At 54.5% G+C, this 23,349-nt stretch overlaps 1 protein-coding gene across 4 annotated transcripts in view; it reads right to left on the bottom strand.

Moving 5' to 3' along the window:
• Positions 1 to 18,466, bottom strand: part of CUNH8orf34 (chromosome unknown C8orf34 homolog) — a 46,613-nt gene extending 28,147 nt beyond the window's left edge. Inside the window, exons 1-4 of one of the 4 annotated variants that reach the window (XM_068162530.1) lie at positions 18,019 to 18,466; positions 6,425 to 6,572; positions 5,476 to 5,607; positions 2,497 to 2,625 (exon numbers count right to left, since the gene is read on the bottom strand). In XM_068162530.1, coding sequence (XP_068018631.1) covers positions 2,497 to 2,625; positions 5,476 to 5,607; positions 6,425 to 6,572; positions 18,019 to 18,087 — 478 coding nt within the window. In that variant the 5' untranslated portion in view covers positions 18,088 to 18,466. Of the gene's footprint in view, positions 1 to 2,496; positions 2,626 to 5,475; positions 5,608 to 6,424; positions 6,573 to 8,629; positions 8,707 to 11,598; positions 11,681 to 18,018 lie in introns of those variants that run through there. The other 3 variants (XM_068162531.1, XM_068162532.1, XM_068162533.1) reach the window with 3 other exon arrangements.
• Positions 18,467 to 23,349: the final 4,883 nt, after the last annotated feature.

The raw sequence follows: 23,349 nt of genomic DNA, 5'->3' as shown, positions 1-23,349 counted from the left end.
TCTGCAGGAGGCTGCCGGTGTGGCTCAATCAGCAGCACACATCCCAGGCGGGATGCTCAGCTGACCATGGAGAGGCTGTTGAGACAGCTGAGGCCAGCTCAGATCCACAGCTCTGACACAGAAACCACTGCAGCACCATGTCCTAAGCTGTGCCCTCCTGAGCTGGGTGCCAGAGGCTGCTGGTGGAGGTCACAAAGCACCTCTGCTACGGGGACAGGCTGAGGGAGCTGGGGGTGTTCAGCCTGGGGAAGAGAAGGCTCTGGGGCAATCTCAGAGCTGCCTTCAAGTGCCTAAAGGGATCCTGCAGGAAGGCTGCAGAGGGACTTTTCATCAGGGTGTCTGGAGACAGGACAAGGGGAATGGTTTGAAGCTGAGGTCAGAGTGGAGCTGAGGAAGAACTTCTCCAGTCTGAGGCTGGTGAGACTCTGGCACAGGCTGCCCAGGGAGGCTGTGGCTGCCTCCTCCCTGGGGATGTTGAAGGCCAGGAGGAGCAGGATGAGGATGAGGCCTTGAGCAGCTGAGTTTAGCTGGGAGATGTCCCTGCCCATGGCAGAGAAGTTGGAGCAGATGATCTCTGAGGTCCCTTCCCACCTGAGCCATTGTGTGACACATGCCATGCAGGATGGCTTCACAGTGACACCATCCCCAGCACAAGCACCCAGTTTCAGTGGGCAGAGTCAGAGGTCTGATGCCTGTCAGGGGCACTCCATGCCAGCACATCTCCCACGCCCCCACACCCAGCCCCAGTAGTTCCCTGCAGCGTAGGAGCTTCTAAACAAAGCCTCACTTGAATGTCTTCCAGAGGCCGCTGAAAGCACTGAGGCAGCTCAGCGATGTACACATTGAGCTTCCCACATCCCACACTCAGCTTCACCACCCACCCCAGGATGGGATCTTAGTGGCTGGGTAGCAGATTCTGATCTTTTTTTGAACTGGTTCTACCCTCACTGTTGGAGAGTTTTACTCCTGTTGCTGATCTTCTTCCCTGTGGAAGATAAACAGAACACAGGCTCTAAGGCCTCTCTGTGTTGCCTTTCTCTTAAAGGAGCAGGATCCTGCCTGCCTTGAGCTCTGCAGGATCAGCTGAGTCTAACAGCATCAGAACTGGTGGAGACTCTCTGGAGGGACTCAGATCTTTCATTCTGGAGACGTTCAGGAGCTATCAACATGGTCCTGAGCAATCAGCTCTAGGTGGCCCTGCTTGAGCTGGGGGTTGGGGCAGATGATCTCTACAGGTCCCTTCCACACTCAAATATTCTGTGGCTCTTTCTGGTTTCCAGCAGCACTTCCTCCTAGCCTGCAGCTGGCTTTCTTCTGTGCTCATGGCTTGGTTAGTCCTCTGCCACAGGAAGGAACGAAAGCAAAGCTTTTGCCCATGGCAGCAGCTAGATGCCACTGCCTCTGGGACTCCCTCTGGCCACCTCACCTGGAATGGTTGCCAAAGCTTTGGTTAACCTTAGCTTGCTGTCAGTTCCTGATCTGAGGCTGCCTGTTGAATCCAAAGCATGACCAATTTCTTCCCCTCTGCTCTGTGGCAGCCACCTGGCCCTACCAAGGACTCAGATGTTCCTGAAGCAGGGTTGGCTGTCTCTGCTGAGAGGTTGTGTTGTGGAGCACCTATCTCACAGCAAGGCACATTGGATGCCACCAGCTGCTGCTGCCCTGTGCAAAGTGAGCCATCCCATCCCTGTTTGCATGTGCACTCCAGCCCCTAACTGTTCACAGAGGGGATCTGAAGGGGTTCAGAAGGCAGGTGTCCTTCACACCCACTTTGCAGCAAGCTCTCACTGATGTAGTCCTTGTTTCCCCCTCCAAAGTCACTGTTTTCTCTCTCTTATCTATTTCCCCATGCTGAGGAGACACCTCTCATGGGCTGTCTGCAGTTGTCTTCTACATGAAACAAACCCTACCAAAGCTGCTCCTCATCACCTCCAGGAGCTGTCACAACTACTCCTTGCTCACACGAGGATGCTGCCTTTAGACACTGCTCCTCCTGGACTGTGCCTTGGAGGGGACAGCACTTGGGGGCTGTGATGGACGAGCTGAGTACCATCTGTGGGAGGATTTGCTGCAGATGCTTTGCACATGAATGGCTCTGGGAAGCTCTCAGGAACGACATGGGGCCGAGGACCCCAAACACCTCCCTGTTTCCCAGTGATCTCCATCAAAGAGGTTAAAGCTTCACCCTCAGCCTCACTGCTGTGTGTTCCCAGCACCTTCTTCAGCCCAGCCTCTGGGGGGGCTCTGCAGGAGCTCATTCACTGAAGTGGCAGAAAGCTAAAGGAACAAAACAGAGGGGGTGGGGGGCGATGGCCTCAGCCAGCAGGAGGCTGCTAAATGATCTCTGACGTTCTGCAAGCCTCCTCCTCAGGAATGGAGCTGCTGATGGCCCTGAGCTTGGCCTTCCTTGCCAGAAGGCCACCTTCCTGCTGGGCACTTCCCAAGGACAACTCAGGCAGCAAGGTTACATTAAACAACTGAAATCAGACAACTTACTGTGAGACAGATTCTCAAGGGCTTTTCCAAGCTTTCTGCTCTCCTGGAGGATATGATTTAGTTCATCAAAATCCTGGCTCTCCGGGTTTGTCCTCCAGTCCCACTTGGGATGCTCTATTGACCTTGGCACTGAATGTACACAGATATATAGAGGAAGTTTAGATGTGGTGCTTCAGACTCCTACATCGGGGGGGGAAAAATGACAACAAAAACCCCACAACAAAGCTGCAGAGTGAGTTTAGGAGCTCAGGTACCTGGAGGGGAAAGGACTTCACTCTCCTCCTGCTTTAACAGCTGGAGATACTCTCTCTGCTCAATGTGAACAAAGCCACACCTGGGATGAGTCGTGGGGCTGAGCTCAGGGGCAAGCAGGAAGGATTCATAGTGACCACCACATGAAAAGCAATACAATAGTGCAAGCCCATCCAAAGGTAATGAAAATATTTGCTGTGGAGGGACCTCACTTAGCCCAAAGGAGAGCTGTGTGCCCCAGGGGGCAAGAAGGAGAGAATGCAGGTGAGGAGCTGGCACTTTGGGCTTTGCTGGCCCTTTTCTCATGAAGGAGAAAGCTTTCAGACAAAGCCTTTAAAGCACCATCTAGAGATGGCATCAAGTGTAGAAAACAGAGTTGATTAAAGAGGTGGAGCAGAGACCTCCCTGCTGCCCATGCTGCCTTTCATCTTCCTGCTGACACTCAAACGGGATCCTGGGGAGATCTTCCTGTGCAGCCTGCTCTGGGTGTAGCTGTGTCAGCAGTGGGGGTGGCAATAGGTCACCTCCAGAGCTGCCTTCCAATCCCTACCATTCTAGGAGTCTATGGAAGAGTCCTGAGCTCACAGTCTCCTACTCATCATCTACCACCAAATTCTCAGGATGAGGATGAGGGGACAAGAGGTAAGGTAATGCCTTCAGCTGCAATCACAGACAGAGGAGACATTAAACAGAGCCACCAGAGAGAGGAACAGGAGGAAAGGGACACAGGAAGCCTCAGTGAGGAGGAGGGAAGAGCAGGGCAGGTTGGAGTGCCAGAGCCAGCTCTGATCATTCCTGGGGACACTCTGAAATGCCAACCAGTTCATGTGTAGTGCCCTGGGCTAGGAACCAGCATGCTCATTGAAAGTCACCTAAACTCTTGTGTGACCAAAACCTGCCTCCCTTCACAGCCCCTAGCACAGGCAACTAGGAGAGCACAACCTGAGTATTTCTCATCCTTTTTCTTGTTTACAGCAAAAAGGAGAAGGAAAAAGAGAAGTAAAGAGAAAGAATGCAATCATGCCCCAGACAGCACTGCTTCCAGCCTTGGAGCAGCTGCAAGTGCAAGTCCTTGGCAGGCTAGGAAAGAAATTCTACCCTGAGGTCTCTTTTTTGCTCCCCTGCCTGTTGTGCTGAGATCCCACACTCCTTCCCTGCCTGCTTCTGCAGCCATCTCCTCTCCTCCCTTCAGTGTGCCAACACTCACTCCAGCCGGCAGCACCACACCTCCCAGCCTGGCTGCAGCTTGGCAACGCTCTCTCCATGTGCACACTGAGCCCACACCACAGGAACCTCACAGCACCACTGAAGGACTAACAGGCACTAACTGAGTACAGCAAACCCACACCCAAAGATGACCAAACCTCAGGGCTGCCAGGCTGCAGAGAACTCCAAGGAGTTGGAACTGGCTTCACATCGGAGTGAAACAAACCACATCCTTCAGAACACCACAGGGCAGAAGTCTGGAGAAACCATGGGACTCAAACACAATTTGTCATGAGTGAAGCTCAATGAAAGTGAGATAAACTCTACCCAGCAGCTGTGGAGCTCCCAGGATCAGAACTGCCAAGGCTACAGACAAACCCTCTGAAACACACAACCCTCTTTGGTATGGGTGGAGTCCATCAGACCCCATTCCCATGCACTCGTCACTGCACACTTCATAGCATCCTTCCATGCTATCCTGACCTTCCTCTTTCTTCATTCCACTCACTCATTCCTCACAATCATCACAGCAGTGATTTTAGCTCCCTCATCACATCAGCTGCCTCAAGCCCAACTCTGTCACTTCAGAGATTCTCTCACAGCCCCTTGCCTACAGCCCAGGAGATGCTGTGCAAATGCTGTGATGGAGGTGCACCGAAACATTCAGCTTTCCCCTCTGTGGAGCTGAGATTTCCCCATCCCACAGAGGAAGGCTGCACAGACCTGCCTGCCATCATTTTCTGGTGGCACAGCCCCCAACCAATGCATCTCAGCTCCGTCCCCAGGTGTCTGTGAGCCCTGTCACAGCTCAGCAAGCCTGCTCTGCGGGCTGATGGCACAGGATCAATACTGCTTTTCTCATCTGCACACTTCAGGGCTGGCAGACAGAGCCAGGCCAGCTGCTCTTCAAGTCCTCCAGCTCATTAATACACTGCATGGCCACCTCCAGGATCAAAAATCTCTGTGCTGTTAGGGAGCAAAACATGACTCCTGGCTTTGCAGCCCACACTGGCATCCAGGTCAGCTCTCTGCTGCCACAGCCAGAGCTTCACACAGCTCCTGGACACTGAAAGCCTGAGAGAGCGATGAGCAGCCCCGGACTGAGCAGGGCCAAGCAGATGTTCACAGCAGTGGAGTGTGAGTGGGATGTGGTGAGAATGGTGAACTGAAGCATGGGGTAAGGAGGAGCTGTGACCTGATGCAACACTTGAGACACTGGCACAGGCTGCCCAGGGAGGTGCTGGAGTGCCCATCCCTGGAGGTGTGCAAGAAACCTGGGGCCCTGGGGCCACGGTGGTGCTGGGTTGATGTTGGACTGGATTCCCCAAGCAAACAGTTCCATGATCATTGCACATTCATCACTCCAGTGATCACAGAGCAAGACTCAAACTCCCCCAGCATGTATCTCCAGCCACTTCAGCTGCTCATAGTTTGCTTTCCACTTCCACCCCAGTGCAACAGAACAGAACTGCCACGGGGCTGGCACTCTGCAGCAGCTAACAAGGTAGGGAAGCTCCTTACATGACTTGGACTCCGGCGAGGGTGGGGAAGCGTTGGACACAGCAAGGTCACTCTTGGACTTCTTAGGCTTCTTTGCATTCACCTGCCAAGGCTTATCATAGCTTCTAAAATCTCTCCTTGTTCCCTTGTTTTCTGTTGAGAGAACAGGACCAGGCAATGAGAGGGTTGGCCAAAGACTTCACGAACACAGAACCCAAGCCCCAGCAGTCCCAAGCCCGCTCTGCTTGTTCTCCTCTGCCTTTCGCAGAGCTCTGCCACTTCCTAACCATCAGAACTCAGAAATCACTGAGTCTGGCCATGAGAAACACAACCTCCATTTTTTGTTATGGAGAAGTCCTTTTCACCTCCATTTGCTGCCTTCTGTGCTGCAGTGCTTAGACCTTTCCATTCGATAGAAACGGGAAGCTGATTTGTCAGGCAGTGAACATTTGGACTCCCTGAGAGTGCTCACAGTCAGCTTTTAAGTGCAGCCTCCAACATTCTAATAGCAGCCTGTGCCAGAATATCAAAGCCAACACTTCTGCTTCAGAGTCACAGCAAATATTAGTTCAGAAGTTATATTTTATGCTTCTGAAGATCTGCTGTCATGAATTATTCACCGTGGAGGTCATGAGGTAGCACCAGCAGCTTCTCAGGAGGTGTTGGGAGTGTGGCTGGGCAAAGATGTGTCTCATTAGAGAAAATACCTGGATGGAGGCTAACCTCAGGCACAACCACACCACAGGAGGGAAATGGGAAGGCAAAGAGGGCAGTGAGGGAACCAAGGGACCTTTATCTGCCCCCTGCTGGCAGCTGGCAGCCAGCAGCACCCATTCAATTCAGTGTCTGCTGGGCAAAGAGGGTTCATGGGGCATGCCCAGCCCCAGCCAGACTGCCCAGCCAGGAGAGGATGGAGGGAAGTGCAGGAGGGTGACAGTGCAGGCAGCCCTGCCCAGCAAACAGAACATACCTGGGGTTTCAGTCTCTGCCCAAAGGGCAGCAGAGCCAGACAGAGTCCTCTGGAGCTGCCCACGGTTCCCCTGTTTGGACTGAAGGTGATCAATTAGGAATGGGATTGGCTGGTCAGGGGTCTCTGTTATCAGCTTGGTCATCAACTCCTTTGGGAAATCAAAACAGAACAAAACATTAGTGGGATGTTGCACAGAAGGAGCATCAATAGAGGAGAAGCCTGTTAGCAACTGGAGAGAGCAGCTGGACAGAGCCACATCCTCACACAGCTGCTGGCTCTGCCCTGGATGGTGCTCCCTGCAGGGCTCTTGGCCTCCACAGTCACTTCCCCTCTGGATTGCACAGCGAGCAGCCCCCTGCCTGCCCACTCCTACCCAAACCAGCCCAAACAGGGAGAGACTCAGCTGCTTGCTAAAGTTAGAAACAGCGAAGCTCTGGAGGGGAGCTTCATCTAGACTGTCTCTCACCAAGGTGGGAGAAAGCCTCTGACAGACATCACACAAGAAAAATCCAGAAAGGGGAGTAATTCATGTTTTGGTTGCTTGGCAACACCCTGACAGCAAAGCTTGCTTCCTTTTCTTCCTCCAAAGTGCAGAATTGGTGACGAGTGGCAAGGTGCAATGCTGTGACACAGCAGCTGCAGGAGCCCTGCTGCAGAGGGCTCTGTACCAAAGGGGAAGTGCCAGCCTGCAGCAGCCAGCTCTTGACTGAACCTTTTCTCTGAGTCCTGACTTTTTTTTGGTCTTGGATGGATAAAACAAGAAGCTGAGAAGAGAGCTGCAGGCTCTGATGCTCTTCATTTCTAAAGGCAAGCTTGGGTGGCAATCTGCTAAGGACACATGGCAAAATCCACCCAGGAACAGGGTGCTGAGAGGTGGTGCAGTGCCTGCGTGCCAGTGCCTGTGTGCCAGAGCCTGACTGCTGCCACCACTGACAGGAGGAAGTGCTCTTTAATTAACCTGACAAGATTGATTGTGGGATTCTGTACCTTACTGAAGGATATAATTGCATCCAGCACACAAGGAACAAGAGCAGCTCTGAGGGGAGGGGAAATCAGCCCCTGGTCAGCAGCACCACTCTGTAAGCCTCTGCTAACACTGAGGATGACCTGGCTGAGGGAGAGATCTGTGCTGACCCCCAGCACAATCACTTGTGTGCTGTGAACCAGGAAAGTTTGAAGGAGTGGGGAGAGAGAGGCTCCTTTATCTGGAGCAACAGAGGGGCTGTGCCAATCCTGGACGCCTAAAGCTGAAAAGAAAAGCCATTGCTGGAACCCTCACAAAGAGGCAGTAAGATGCAGTGCAAAACACCAAACTTCTTCCTGTCCTGAGCCTCAAGCTGAGCTGCCTCAAGCACTTCCAGAGAGGTCCTTCCAAGCAAGCACAACTGAAGCCAACAGCAAGGTGGCCCAGAGCACGAAGCCTGCTGATTGTGGAAGGCAGAGCTCTTTGGTTTGAGTATTCTGTTCTAAAAGGGGAGGGAAGAAGCTCTTAGAGATTTGCTTCCCAAGCTGCTCCAAGCAAGATCTGAATGTGGTCTCCAGCTCAGCACAGCTGGGTCCTGGCCTCTGCACTGGACACTTCCACCCAGCCAGCACCAACAGCACAGTCAGCACAGCTTCAGACACCTGCTCTGTGCAAACCCACACCCACGAGCAGGAGAGTTATCTCCTTCCACAGCCTCCTGTCAGAGATCCCAGAAGGGGTCCTCACTGCCTCTGCCCTCCTGCCAGATTCTGCCACTCAGACCACCAAGGCACCTCACAGCACCTGCTCACCCCCAAGCCATGCTCCTCCAGCTGATGCTTCCTCTGAGTCTCATCATCCCCAGCAGGAAACCTCATAGAATGGTTTGGGGTGGAAAGGACCTGGAAGATCCTCCAGTTCCAGCCCCCTGCAACTGACAGGAGCATCCTCCCCTAGACAAGGTTGCCCAAGGCCTCATCCAACCTGTCCTTGACCAGCTCCAGGAAGGCATTCACCCATCAAATGTGTGACTTGCATGTGTTGGGTTGCTGTGCCATGGGGTAGAGGAGCAAGAGAAACCAAAACTGAAACCCCAAAGCCACCCAGCAGAAAGAGCAAACTTCCCACAAGCAGCACAGGTCCCCAGTCAGCACCCAGCTCAGCTTTTAAGTCTAAACACGAGCTTCAGTGAAGGTGAGAGGAGATGAGAGGTCAGCACTGCCTGCTGGGGGGAGTCTCACCTCAGCACCGCCCTGCAGCAGAACCACCTTCACCTTCAGATGAAAGCAACCCAAGCTCGCTCCATGCTCTCAGCTGCTGCTCGAGTGACAGCTCAGCAGACAGCAGGAATCACAAACTACACCAGGCTCAAAATAGACTTCACAGGTTTGAATTGGTTCCAAAACAAGATGACAGAAGGGAAGGGATTGAATAAGAGAAGCCGAAGTGTACAACGAGGCACAGAAACAAAGCCTCTCTCTGCTCTGACTCACAGCGCGCTCGGCAGGGGAGGCTGCACCAGGGGAAGGCGAAAGCCAGCCTGAATGAAGCTGCCTCTGCACCAGGGCAGAGCAGGAACAGCACAAGATGATGCAAACAGATCCATGTCTGGATCTGAAATTCAGCACAGGAGCTTCAGCTATGAGTGCAAGCAGAAGTGTCAGGCACGCCGACGTCTCCTCAAAACGCCAGCTCTGCTTTCTGCCCTTCCTCTGAGCTGCAGCAGGGCAGAGTGAGGTTGGACACCAGGAGGAAGTTCTGCACAGTGAGGGTGGTGGAACCCTGGAACAGGCTGCCCGGGGATGTGGTGAAGGCTGGAGACATTCCAGATCAGACTTTCTGAGGCCCTGGGCAGCCTGCTCTAGCTGGAGGTGTCCCTGCTGCCTGCAGTGGGGTTGCACAAGCTGCCCTTGGAGGCTCCCCTCCAGCCCAATGCAGTCTCTGACTCTAGCTCAAACTTCTGCATTTTCTACTTGAGCTCAGCTGCACCTAGCTGAAATGAGAGAGAGTTTTGCCTCTTTTATACCATGTTCTGTGCACAGCACACCCCATAACAGCAAAGAGAAAGCCATGCCAGGCTGGGTCTCCTTGCTCTCCACATCTCGACTGCTGTGTCCCCCTTCCACACTACCTCCCTTTGCCTTCTCCCTCAGTGGGACTCCTGCTCAGCAGAATCCTGCTCAGCTCTCAGTGCCTATCCCCCTGTGCACTCCAGCTGCACTGCAGAGAAGGGGTGGGAGGAAGCTCCATGATCCCTACAGACTGGAGCACCAGGAGAACACAGCCATTGCTGTTGCTTCCCCACTGTACTGCCCCAGATTAGGTCCTGCCCTGACCAGAATGAGACAGAGCAGGCAGAAAGTTGCTGGAAGCTCCAGAAAACCTGGCAGGACACTCCTGCAGGGACTGCACCTTGCCCTGTGCAAGCCAGAAGTGTGGGCAGTGATTTCTCCTTCCTCTGGAGCTGTCTCTCCCTAGGCTTTCACAGCCACTGCTCTCACTGCTGGGTTAAAAGGAACTAGCAGCAGCTGAGCTGTGGATGCTTCCAAGAGCAGGAGACGTGCACATATTGATGAGGCTGCAAGAGACCTTGAAGCAAGCAGGTCTAAGCTAGCACCTAATGCATGAACTCTTCCTGCAGGGACCATCTCTCACTGCTGTGCTGTGCTCAGCTCCTCCATTAGCCACTCAGGTTGTCACTGCCTTGTGACTGTCCATGCGGCTCATACAAATGAAGCAGTCTTCACAGTCAATTAATCATAGGGCCAATTACAAGAACGCTCTAATTAGCTATGTCTAACCTAGCAGGTTATTAAATTAATTAAGAGACATTCTGTCTTGCCCTGTCATGGCTAACAGTAAGCACACACCAATCACAGGGCTGACTCCCAGAGCCTGTGGCAGGGGGGCACAGCCTTGGCTGCAAGCTGCTCACTCTCATTTCTGAGCAGCCCTCAGGAGAGCTCTCTCCTGACCAGACAAAGGATCAGGTGGCTTAGACAACAAGACTCTGATCAGCTCCAAACGATGGCAATTAGATCCAGCAGACCTCACACCAGTGTCAGTGTTGATGCGGTCCACAGAGAGCACAGAGGAGCCCAGCGAGCTCCCAGGTGAGCAGCCCGGGTACGTGCAGTGTATGCCTGGTGGACAGCTCCAAGCTGAGCTGATGACAGCTTGTCACACTCCACCACACATATCCTAACCTGCAGCACCTGCCCCAGCCTCCTCTTTCCTCTGAGGGCTTTTCCCATCTTATCTCACTCCTGGCACTTCAAACATCTTTGTCCCCAGCGCATTACACCGCTCCTGGGATCACAAAGCAGCTCCACACCTCCGCTCTTGGGCTTTGTCCCTGAAAGGTTTCCTTTCTGCTGTTCAATCACTGCAGACAAGAATGCTGTCAAAAGGGAGGTCGCTGCTCCTGGGTTGCCCCCAAGGGTTGCCAGCAGCTCAGCAGAAGAGGAGGAGGCCAGGGCCATGCCCTGAGGTAAGCCCAGCCTGCCCCCACTCACCCAGCCTGCTGAACCACAAAGACTTTCTGGAGCAGCTTGCACTGCTCCCAGCAGCCCTCTGCCTCTGCACACCCATCTGGGGCTGTGGAATTGTCCCTCTCACATCATGACCTGCACTCAGCAGGGGCTGATCAGACGAGGGGGGCTGGGGATGGAGCAGAGTCACTGTAAAGCTTCCCTGGAGTGTAACCCAGAATCTTCCTCAGTTCCCACCTGCTCCATCAGCCAGGGCAAGTTCTGCCCCAAAGGAGCAGCACTGCACAGTTCAGCCAAGAGAAGGGGAAAGCAGAGGTTCTCTGAGGGGGGTTCAGGGCTTCCATGGAGGGCAATGCTCACAGGCAGGGGCTCAGGAGGGCTGGCACAACCTGCTCTGACTTCCTGAACTTCCAGCCATGAAGCAGCACTCTGTGCATCACTGCCTCTCCCAACAGCAGCCTCAGCAGCCTAGAGCTGAGCTTCCTCTGATCAGCTGAAGCCTCTTTATCCCAATGTCAGGGTCTAGGGTGAAGCCTCTTGCTCAGCCCTCTGTGTTCAATGATTCATGGCTGCAGCTGCTGCCACCAGCCCATCCTACTGCCAGGTCTTTTGCACCTCTCAGTATAAACCCAGCACTTGCAGCTGAGAACGAGATGAATGCCAATGAAGACTCAGGTGTGAGGCTGCTGGATGAGAGCTGCAGCACCTCCAGAGTTTACCTTCATCATCAGTTCCTCTTTACTCTTCCATTCCTCATTATTTCTTCCATTCAGAAGTGATTGGCATGCCTGAGTCCTCACAGAATCCTCACCCCAGCGAGCAGCAGGAACAACCTCCCTCATGCTGGAGTCCAAGAGCAGCTGGAAACTGAGAACTGTGGCAATATGAGCTGAGGGAAAGCCTCTGAAATGCAAGGAAATGTTGGTCACTGCTATTTGGCCCCTGGGAGGACAAGAGCAGCGCTTGCACAGGCTCAAGGCTGACACTTATCATATCATGGCCACAACTAAAGTAGGTCTGAGATAATGGGGACAGCTAAATAAATATCAGCTTACATAAGCTGGACACTCCACTCCGAGTTACACATTAGCTAAGTGACATAGCTGAGCCCAAGGTTAAAGCCATCTCTGCAGCATGCCAGGCACAAGGATGAAGGAAGGACAACCCACGGACACTGCTCTGTGGAATGAAGACACCACGGAGGCAGGGCAGGAGAGAAGCCCATCTGGGGCAATGGATGGCACCAGGCCATGGGCTGATGGCACTGCCAGGCACTCAGTACCCTAACTCCTGTGTGTTTGATTTCCTCTCCTTACTGTTTGGCTTTTTCTTCAGTCAACCATCAAGAGGCTCTTTCCTTTGGCCATCTTCACTTTCCCAGCCTGTTCTCCTGTCACCACTGAATCTGCTCTCCCATTGCATGTTTACCTTTGCTCCCTTCCCTCCCCTGCTAGCTATTTCTTGCAGGTATTCTCCTTCACAGGAGAGGAAATGGAGCTGAAATCTGTTACTTGAGACATGTAGTCCTCTCTGTGTATCCCTCCTTTGCTCCACACAGGTGAGTCTCCAGCCAGCCTTCACCTCCAAACAGCTTCCCTGTGCCACACTGGGCACTGCCCTACCTCTGCTGCAGTTCCCCTGCAGCTGGGCACATGCAGCAGGAGCTCTCCAACACCTTCTGGGTTTTCTGGAGGCTTCACACCATGCAAAAGGATGTGCCAAAACCCAGTGCTGGGCCCAGCTCTGGCATCCTCAGTGCAGGAGACAGGGGCCAGGTCCAGAGGAGGCCACAACAATGGCCCCAGGAGGAAAGCCCTCTGCAGTGGGGACAGGCTGAGAGAGCTGGGGAGAGTGGGGGGTGTGGGGGGGTGTCAGCCTGCCAAACTGGAGTGTGATGCCAGCCTGCTGCAGGAGCTTGTGGCACAGCAGTGTCAGTGGTAGTGCTAAGGACACCTTTAACTCCCTGGCAGAGCTATGTCCCAGCAGCACTGCCAAGCTCAAGTAGCAGGAGGATGAGTCAGACACTCAAATGTGCAAAACACGCAGAGCTCTTTAGGTGATGAGAAGTGACATCTTCTGGTGTTTGCCCTGTGCTTGTCACCCTTCAGTCCTCCTCTCAGCAGCCACAAGCACTAGAACCTCTCTGCAAAGCAGAGCAGCACAGCTCCCAGGTAACCATCTGACTGAGGTTACAGAAGGAAGCCAAAGGAGAGAAAGAGAGCAGTGCAGGCAGTGAGGCACTGATCTTTGTCACCCCATCCCCTTCCACATCCTACCCATTCTCCCCTCCAGGTCACTCTATTCACATGGTACACTTCCTCCTAACGATTCAGTTCCCTCTCCTGTTCCTTCCCAGCAGGGACTGTGGCCTCCAGGACGCTCTCCTCACCTTTGGGGAGCTGCCCCTTTAAAAGCCAAGGTCCCCAGGGAGCTGACTGAAACACACAAGCTCCTGGTGTACAGCAGCTGGAACGCCTGGGATGATCTGAAGATCACTTCCACCCTTATGGAGCAGCTTCCTGTGCTCCTCTCCTACCCCTCACCCCTTGGCACCCACATTGTGTCTCCCAAGTCAGTGCCATGCTCCCCATCAGCCCAGCTGGTGACCCAGCAAGCCAAACCAACTGAGCACTCTCCACTTCTTCGCAGACTTCTTGTTCTTCCCTTTCCTCTGCTAAGGGCAGAGTGAAACAACCACCAGCCCTGGGACGAGGATGGCAGGGATGGGCAGCCAGCAATGAACATAACCAGGACCTGCAGCAACTGAGCCTCTTAGCCTGCCCTTTTGAGTCCTAAACCCCCACCCTGGAGCAGCACAAGCTATGAGAGCAGGAAAGAGTCAATTAAAAAGGCTCCAACACAGCTGAAAGGTCCCAGCCTTCAGCTGCCTGCAGACACTTCCCAGAGGAGCACACACAGCAGAACTGCTGACAGATGAACCTGCCAGGTGGCAAGACCCAAAGATGTCATCTTGCTCATTCAGGGCCAACCTCTTCCAAACCCAGATTCCACAGGAGAGGAGGATTACCAGGGCCTCGTTACAGGGAGGCTTCTGACAGCTCCTGCAGCCTGCCAGTCCCCCAGTCCAAGCCAAAAGCACAAAGCCCCTGCTGATGGAGCTTTGTCCACAGCCCAGGGTCTGCCTGGAGTTTCATGTCAGGGTTTTCACTTGCTTTCCCTTAAAGCCAACCTTACCAAGGCAGCTCTTCCCCAAAAAGCAAAGGACATCCCTGCACCACTTTTGACTTTCCCTCCCCTTAAGCAGGTCTTTTGCTTCAGTGCACATCGAGGCTACCACAAAGTCCGACTGAAGCAGGCAGCAAAACCAAAGAGAACAACTCTGCCTGCCCCTCCCTGTGCAACACCCCCAGAGCCCTGCTGGTGCTGGGTTGCTGGATGGACTCAGTGGCCTCAGAGGGCTTCTCCAGCCACAGCAGTTCTGTAACTCTCTGAACATGCACAGAACCTTTATGTGCTCAAACCAAACTCACGGTCTTAAACCCACATTGCTCTGAGAAAGATTCTTAGGCAGCCAGGGGACTGCTTTGTCCACTTGGCTCTTTATAGCTCCAAGAGCTCCCAGCCTCCTGGTTTGCACAGCCAGGAGGTACCTCCCAGATGCTTTCCTGCTGTGGCTCTACACATAAGAATATCCCCAAAGACTCAGTGTGGAGATGTACTGCAGCCTGTTCTCAGGAGTGCTGATCCAGCTCCCCCTGCACAGCAGCTCACTGCCAGGCTGCCCAGATGAGAGCACAGCTGGCTGCTGAGGAGCTGCAGCCACACCAAGCCTGCAGGATCCCTGCCTGGGGTTATCAGCAGAGCCAGGACTGGATGCTGCAAGCACAAAGTGGGTCAGCACTTCACTCAGGCAGCACTGAGTGGGTGCCCACTCCGAATACTCTGTCCCAGCCTTTTTTAGGCACACACCTCCTGTTCACATTTGAGAAAGACTGGGGGGGGGGGGGGGGGGGGGGGGGAGGGAGAAAACCCACAACAGTGAAGCTTCATCACAGAAAGAAATCAGATTGGGAATTCTTGTTGCACTCCAGGTTCAGTAGAGCAAAAGAAACAACCTAGAAAAGGAAATAAAAAGCCCAGGTAGTGCTCTGCTGCTGTTAGCAGCAGAATGCCAGGGAGGCATCTCCAGAGGGCATTCCTCAAACCTAAGGAGAGGCCTCAGATCTCTTACAGAGATGCCTAAGCTCTCACAAGTGAAAGAAAAAGGACAACCACAGCACACAAACCCTACACACCAGGGCAAGCCCTTCAGGGGAGCTGGCAGAAGCTCAGGGGTTAACTGAAGACCTCACTGTCAGCTCTGCACACCGGCACAGCCCTGCACACCGGCACAGCCCGGGGCATGCTGCAGCTGACCTGTAGCTTCAGAGGGATTTTACCTGCAGACCCCCTAGGCAGCAGGGAGAGGGCAAGGCAGAGAAGTAGCAGGTCTGAGAACCCCCTGATCTGAGGACATGCATTCCAGGGGGAAATGAGGCTGAAGCATCCAAGTTGGTTTGCAATCTGTCTTAAGTCCCAAAACTGACACAGTCTCAGAGGCACACACTAATTCCCACCCACCTCCCTTCCCACCTCCAAGCCATAAATAAGAACCTAACTAGTAAAACTGTTTGGAATGGAGTGAACCTGTGTGTTGCCATCCACAGCTGAGGGGAGAGGACTTCCTACTACCCCTCAGGAGGCACTGGTGGTAGTCAGGAGGAGCCTGATGCCTGCTGAGTCAGCCCCAGCTCATTAATTCTTTCTCCAGAAGGTTACTCCTACCTTCCTTTAGGGATGGAAACCACTTTTTAACCAAGGGGGGACCCACAGCCGGCCTGCAGCTCACGTGGCAGCAACGTCTCTTCAACACCTCTCCTTTACACCAGCTGGGAAGACAACTCCAGTGTCAAACCACACCAAACCTCAGCAAAGGAGTAAACCTGAGGTCACCTGCATGTGCAGCTTGTGCTGAAGGTGAGCAGACCCAGCTGAAGGCCAAAGGAGCAGATGTTCTCAAGTAGATAGTGCTGGCTAATGAGGCACAAAAAGCCCTAAAGACTGTACCAGGCAAGGACAGGACAGAAGGGAGGAAAGAGACACTACCAGGGCAACTGGAACAGGATGACCAACCAGCCACTAACAGCTTGTGCTGCAGGGAACTGTGCTTCAGCAGCAGGAACCCACCCTCTGCCCCAGCCAGCTGTGCCTGTCAGACTGTCCAAGATCCATGGGATCAGGTCCTCCTGATGGCCGATCCTTCCTTATATGTGCTAGGACCTGGTTATGCATCACCATCCCTGCCTTCATCCCAGAAAGCCTGCATGTCCTCTCTCCACCTCATCCTTTGGATTTTGAATGGCTAACCAGAACGTGGCAGAGAGAAGAATCCCCATCCTCTTCCTCCCAATGTTACAGAGTTAAATGAAACAGCTACACAACCCTCTTGCCACAGATCCACTCCTGCCTATTCAGGTCTGGGTGGATTTCACACCCAGGATCTCCTCCTGGTACACAGGAGAGCACTGACAACCTGTGGACAGCCTGCAAGGTTATGCAAAGAGCCTTCCACAGCTTCCTCCTGCCCTGATGAAATTCCCTTCTTCTAGAGATCAGTGGAATATGCAATGATCTATGACAGGCTGCAACCAACACAACTTCTCCACTTCTTCCTCCACTACTGAGCTCTGAAGCATCCTACAACAGAGAGGAGCATCTTACACTACCAAGAAACTAGGTTAAAACGCAGTGAGTCACGGCAGGCAAGCCGAGCAGCTTGCATTTTAATGTGTAAAACAAGGAGTTAAGAAAATGGAGAAGAAAATGACAGCTGCCAAGGGCTTAACTCCTCCACAGCCCCAGGGCTCACGGCTCCCATTGAAAGATCCCCAAACCCTCTCCCTGCACAGCCCTAGCAACGGTGTTCATTGAGCAGCTGCTTATTCACAAACAGAACGGCTCAGAGGTTTCTGCGAGTTCCAGACCTAGAAACATCACCTGCTGCTCCCCAGCACCCTGCCACGCTCCGTCAAGGGGGGTTCAGGCAGTGCTGAAGGAAAGCATTCACCGCCTCTGACACTGAGCCCGCCTCAGCCCGTGCTACCCCCAGCCCTCAGCCAACACTAACCGAATTCAAACCTTTCTTAGGAGGACTAGCAACAAAATTCAAACCTTTCTTAGGAGGGCTGGCAAATTCTAGCCCTAAACGTGCACTGGAGAGAAGACATCCTCCCCAGCAGAGCAGAAGAGGTTTCACTGATGGAGAACGAGTTAAACGCTGAGAAAAGGGAGCTGCGTCTGGGGATCCGGCTGCCGGAGTTAATGTATGTGCATTTAGATGCAAAAACTGCCTGAGAAACAGGATGAGCAAGTGGCAATAATCACGATTGCTCCAGCACACTCCCGAATTCTGAGAACTCGCAGCTTCTGCACAGAAAGAGTGAAAGATGCACATCTGTGCTGCTGCCCATCCGAGCCAGCCCTGCGCTCCGTGAGAGCAAGGCAAGCCCGCAGCAAAGCCGAGCTCCCGAGTGTGTGACTGCGGATGAGAACCTCGCAAGATACCATCGACAGGGACTTTGCACAGGACAGATTTCCTCGGGAGTGCCGGGTCCAGGGGGCGGGCGGATTTCCCGGCGGGGGCATCCATCCACCCACCCATCCATCCTCTCCCTCTCCTCGCTGCCGCTCACGGAAGGGCACCGTCGGGATGTCGGCTCCTCCCTGCACCTGCCCTGAGGACAAGTCGAGGGGTTTGGGCAGCCCACCGCCCCCTCACAGCGCACCGAAAGGGTGCCGATCCCCAGCCGCCGTCCCACCACCGCGAGGAGTATCCAGGGAGCGGGTGGGAGGGCGCAGGGGCAACTGTTCCACCTGCTCCACGACACGCCGGGGTTGAAGAAGCAGAGGGCAGCGAGTCCCCGGTCCGACGGGACCGCCGGGAAGGGCTGCGCGGAGCTCCGGCACCTGGGGGGCATGGAAGAGGGCGGCGAGAGAGGGCACAGGTGCGGTGCGGGAGGACAAGGGGGTGCCGGCGGTGCCATCCCCAGGCTCAAACTCGTCCCCGTCCCTGCGCTCACCTGAGCCGCCGTCACCGGGGGCATCAGGCCCCCGCGGCGGCGAAGCCCCCGGCAGCTTACCTCGAAGAGGGGCCCGATCTTGTTCTTCTCCAGGTAGGCTTGGATCCTGGTTTGCTGGTGAGCCGCCATGAAGAGCTCCGGAGGCGGCGGCTGCAGCTCCTCTTCCCCCGCGGCGGCTGCAGTCCCCTCCGAGCTGCTCGCAGCTCACTCCCCCGCCGCCCAAGGGCTGCCACAGCGGGGAGCGGGCGGGGGGAAGACGCTGCCCGAAGTCCCCGGGATGGAGCTAACTCGGGTAAGCGAGGGTCGGTGGGCGGGTGCCGGGGCAGCAGCAGGCTCTGTGCCCCAGTCAGGGAGCAGCGGGCGGGCTGCGCCGGCAGCGGAGCATGGTGCAGGGAGGAAGGGGAAAGGCTGCAAAGGCGGCCCCGAGCCCGCTCCGAGTGCGGCTGTTTGCGCCTGTGCCTGGCAGCGCCTTGGTTACCGGCGGAGCCGCGGCTGGAGCCGAGCTGCCGCCCTCCCGGCAGCGCCGCGCCCGAAGCCAATGATTGCCGGGGGGCTCCCGGCAGCGCCGCCCGGGCTCCGGCGCACGGAAGGAGGGAAGGGGGAGGAGAGAGGCGGGGGTTGCGCTGCTGCCCTCCCGGGGACGGGCTTCTGCCCCCGGCGGAACCGGGCGCCCGAGCTCTGGGGCCGTTTCGCCAGGGACTCCGCTCGCCGGGACTGGGAGAGCCCCGGGCGGGGTGAGGAGCTGTCCGGGGCTGGAGAACTTCAGTAGGTGGAGGAGGAGGGAAATGGGGGTGCAGGGGGTGCCTTACCTGATTTGACTGTTACATCACTTCTAAATCCTAAAATGCCACCTTGGTTATGATACCAGCAGCATGGAGCTGGAGGAGCCATAGACTTACAGGATCCTGGAACGTTTTAGGGTGGAAGAGACCTTTCAGATCCAACCTTTAACCCAGCACTACCAGGTCACCCCTGCCACCACTTGTCCCTCAGCACCACATCTCCAGGGCTTTGAACCCCACCCCCAGGGATGGGGACTCCACCACTGCCCTGGGCAGCCTGGGCCAGGCCTTGACAACCCTTTCCATGAAGAAAATTTTCCTCATACCCAACCTAAACCTCCCTTGGTGCAACTTGAAGCCACCTCCTCTTGTCCTGCCACTTGTTCCCTGGGAGAAGAGACCAACACCAACCCCCACCTCCCTGCAGCCTCCTTTCCAGGAGCTGTAGAGAACAATGAGGTCTCCCCTCAGCCTCCTGGAGGCTGAACACCCCCAGCTCCCTCAGTTGCTCTTCCCCAGCCCTGTTCTCCAGCCCCTTCCCCGGCTTGGTTGCCCTTCTCTGGACCTGCTCCAGCTCCTCAGCGTCCTTGTTAGAGTGGGAAGCACAATGCCCACATAGGTGCACCAGTTCCTTCCAACAGCCAAGGGCTCATCCAAACCCTGGTGAGGTAAAAGAGACATTTCCAGCTGGCTGCAGGGAGCAGCGAGTTAATGGCTCCATCAAAGAAGCTGTGTTTATTCTCTCTTCCCTTCAAGTAATTAGCTCCCCACCCCTCCTGCAAGCAGGGTCATAACCAGCTGCTTTCTCTCCTTCTCTCTCTCTAGAGAAGAACAAACGCATGCCTCTCAGGATTTGACACCTCTGTTCCTCTGCACTAACTCATCCTGCTGTACCAGCCTTCACCTCTTAAACAACAAACACGGGGGGGGAGGCGGGGAGGCATTTCAATTTTTTCATTAGAGTTTTTTTTAAGCTCGAAGCAGCTTTGCAGAATCCTGGGAGCATGCAGCACAGCTGCTGAATCAGGCTGCCTGCTCCCCACCCGGCAGCGCCCTGCAAAAGCAAGAGCACAAACCTCTCCTCCTTCACAAACCGTGGGAGAAAAGGAGGGTTTGTCTTCAGGAGTCTGAAGATCAAGAGCTCTGTTCCCACAGCCACGGGCTGCCACTCGACTCCCACATCCCTACTGCCCTAACCTCATCCCTCTCCCCAGAAGGGGGTCAGGTGGAAGCGCGCTAGCAGTGCGCCCTGTAAGGCAAGAAATGAGTTGCGGAACTCTTCAGCGGCTCCGCCGGAACAGGCTCAGTGCCACTGCTCGCCCCAGGCTCAGGCACGGCGTTTATTTCCCTGCCCTTTTTCAGTGCGGGGAGCGAATGCGCTGGCAGCCTTCTAAACTTCTGCCGGCTCGGCCTTTCAGCACACCCTCCCCAGCAGAGCACGGCTGCTTTGCCTGGAGCCACTTAAATAATGTGGTGCTCAGCGAGCTTAATCAGCCTAATGAGGATCACACCATCCCCGGGCTAATTGCCGGTGCTGCAGGTTCTCCGTAGCGGCTCTAATGACTCCCATCAGAGGAGGGGGTTTGTTCCACAAACCTCACCAGAACCCAGGCTGATAGAACTCTGCCGCTCTGCGAAGTCAGGCTTCACTTCCGTGACCCAGAAAGGAGAGCAGATGTTTCTGCAGCCCGGCACAGCCTGACTTCTCCGGGCAGCAGCACTCCCTGACCCGCTGGGACCTCACCGCACCAGGACCTGCGAACTGTCACTGCGCTGTGGAGACCGCAGAGGAGCGAAGGAAGAAGCCCATCAGCAACACAGACAGAAAAGAGAGCGATCAGAGGAGGCTTTAGAGACAGCACAACTCTCCTTGGTTGCACATTATGCAGTTAGCTACGCCCTGAATTCTCTGTGTTAAAAACTCTGGGGTTGGGTCGGGGGGGTCCAAGCAGCTGGCTGCCCAGCACCACTGCCAGACAGCTTTTAAGGCTCTCCAAGGATGCTGGATCTCTCTGGTACCCATGGTCATTTTTGCTTCCGATTTCCTTCGACCTTCCTTTCCCTCTCTGAGTCCTCACCCAGACTTTTCCAGTTGGCCAGGGAAACACAGCAGCAGTCCTACAGTGCCTGGGAAAGCTTCCAAGGCCAAACGCAGCAGTAGCTTTGTAACCAGACACATCTCGTAATCCTACAGCTCCCCTAGCACTCACCTGGCAGGTCAGCAGCGATGGGGATCAGGCACTTTGGGGGTGGAGATCTGAGCACAGGCAGTGTTCTTTACCAAACCTTTGTTTTGCCGTGTCCTAGTTGAAGGTCTCCAGCAGCTGAAAGAAGGGAGAGGAGTGCAGGTGTCTCCTGCAGAGACTCAGTGACACGACAGGGTAGGAAAAGGCGCCTCACTGTTGGCAGCTTTGCCTCTTTGGTTCCCAAGAAATCAAAGCCAGTGTTGCTGGGTTTAAGAGGAGCCAGGCTGAGAGCCCTCAGTCAATGCCTGTCGCTGGCCGACGAGCACAGAGAGCTGGGGACTGTAGAAGTGGAGCTGTTGGGATTCACCTCGGAGCAATGCTTTCAGGAGCGGCTGTAAGCAAAGACCTTTATCACGTTGCACAGCAGGGTTCTGCAGGCTTTCTGAAAGCAAAGGCGTCAGATCTAAACTGGCTGTTTTCTACTGGCATACGTGTAACTAGGGCACACAACAGGTCAAAGTAACAAAACAACCTTTTAACCCAGCCAATCACATTCTACCCAGCTTCTCTCCTTTCCTTCCCAAGTCTTTGCATTCCTCTCTGAGCTACAGACCTTCGCTAATGCGACCAAAGGCAAATCTTCCCCAACAGGGGATGCCCCTTCTGCCCACTCAGCTCTTAGGGGGAAACCAGGGCGAGTCCTTTAGTGATGAGATCTTAAGTTAGCTTTTTGAATTGATGCTAACACAGATCTTTTCAGATGAACTTGAAGACCAAAGCACCTCCTGGATTAAAATTCCTGATTGGGACCTCCAGAAACTGTTACTACTCTCAGCCATTTTTTTGTATGGGCAGCTGACCACCAAAATGCCAACCAGGTAACAAGACAGGCCCTGGGGCTTTGCTCTGCTCCTTGCTTCATGTTGTGGCTGGTTTCCTTTCAAGAGCAGTGTGCAGCATGCTCAGCTCCCCAGCACTTGGGGCTGAGCTGCAAGGACAGATTTGCACACAGGCCTCACAGGAGGAGGGCTGTCCCCATTCCATGCACCACAGCCAGGGAAAACTGTAAATTAAAACAGGAGGGGGAGAGGGCCAAAAGCACAGACTTAGAGCCAAGATCCTGGTGCCCACACTGCTCAGTTCTTACCCTGTGCACACCTCTGACCCCTGAGCTCTGTGCTGCTCACCATCGCATGGTGGTGGTTTTGTCACCCTCCACTCTTCTCACCCCCAGAAGCAGAGGGTTTTGGTAGCTTGTTTCTGGCTTGACTTAGTCCAAGGACTTCACCAGGGTAGGCAATCCCTTCATGTCCTGCACCATCCCAGTCCTGTCACCCGTTTTTCAGCAAGGAGACTGCTGCAGATCCAATGCTCAGCACCCAGTTTCCCGAGTCCTGGGCACTTGCAGGACCCATCCATCACTGCTGGAGCTCAAACCCCCTGGGCTTCATGAGCAAAGGTGTTTAGCAGCAGCCAGAGCTGCTGCTGCCGAGCAGAAAAAGGAGCTGATGGCTTGGCTGGCTCTGAGGTGCTCTGGGGGTCACAACTGCCCAGGGGCAAGTCAACAATGCTCTCCCTGCTGGCTCAAATCCATCCATCTGCTCTGTGGGAGATCTGGGGTTTGAGAGGGCATCTGGAGTGCCAAAGACACGTTAAAATCTAAGAGGAACCCACAGTGGCAGCACAGGAGTTTATTGCAGACCTTCACACGGCTTTCCAGCTCCCATTAAGTGATGCTTAAAACCTCAGCAATTCCCTAATGGACCCTTCAGAAAACGATCAGGGGAGAGGGGAAACAGAAGAGGGAGCAGGCCCAGAAAAAGAGGCGGTGTTCAGCCAGAGCTGGGGATGCTTTGTAAAGCTCTCCTGTTGTGTTTCTTTTAACATAAGGACTTTAGAACAGAGAATTCTTCTGCCATCACTGCGGTCAGCTCCTGTTGAGTTTGATGTGCTGTGCAAAGTCATTATCTGCTTCAGGAGGACATGGGAGAGCTGTTAGTCAACAGCTGAGTGAGTGCAGCCCTTACAGGAGTGAAAGAAACGCAACTGAGGTTACCTTCAGGAGAAGAAAAGCCTCAGGTCCCTGCTTTTAAACCACCAGGCATTATTCTTTATGGCTAAAGCACAGCCTTGGAACTTCACAGACCCCTGCTGTAAAATTCTCTCCAGCAGCACACACACAGACACAGGCTGAGGACTGCAGTGCTTCCAGCTGCTTAAAATAATTGAGGTCTAGCAGATCCTGACCCAGAAAGCTGCCATCCCGCTCTCTATGTAGTGTTCCCTAAAAATGGAGCTGCTCCCTCAGCATCCTGTCAACAGAAACAGCAGCAGCTGAGTTCATGGCACTGAAACCCCCACTTTACCTTTTACCCCACACCCCATGAGCAGCCAGAAGGAGGAACAGCAGCACTGGAGGGCTC

The sequence above is a fragment of the Melanerpes formicivorus genome, unplaced genomic scaffold (genome assembly GCF_026170545.1).
Source record: "Melanerpes formicivorus ecotype bairdi unplaced genomic scaffold, bMelFor1.0.p_v2 SCAF_65, whole genome shotgun sequence".
In the NCBI taxonomy this organism is placed as follows: Eukaryota; Metazoa; Chordata; class Aves; order Piciformes; family Picidae; genus Melanerpes; species Melanerpes formicivorus.
The sequence above is the reverse complement of the archived record's forward strand: the minus strand, read 5'-3'. Positions and strand labels throughout refer to the sequence as shown.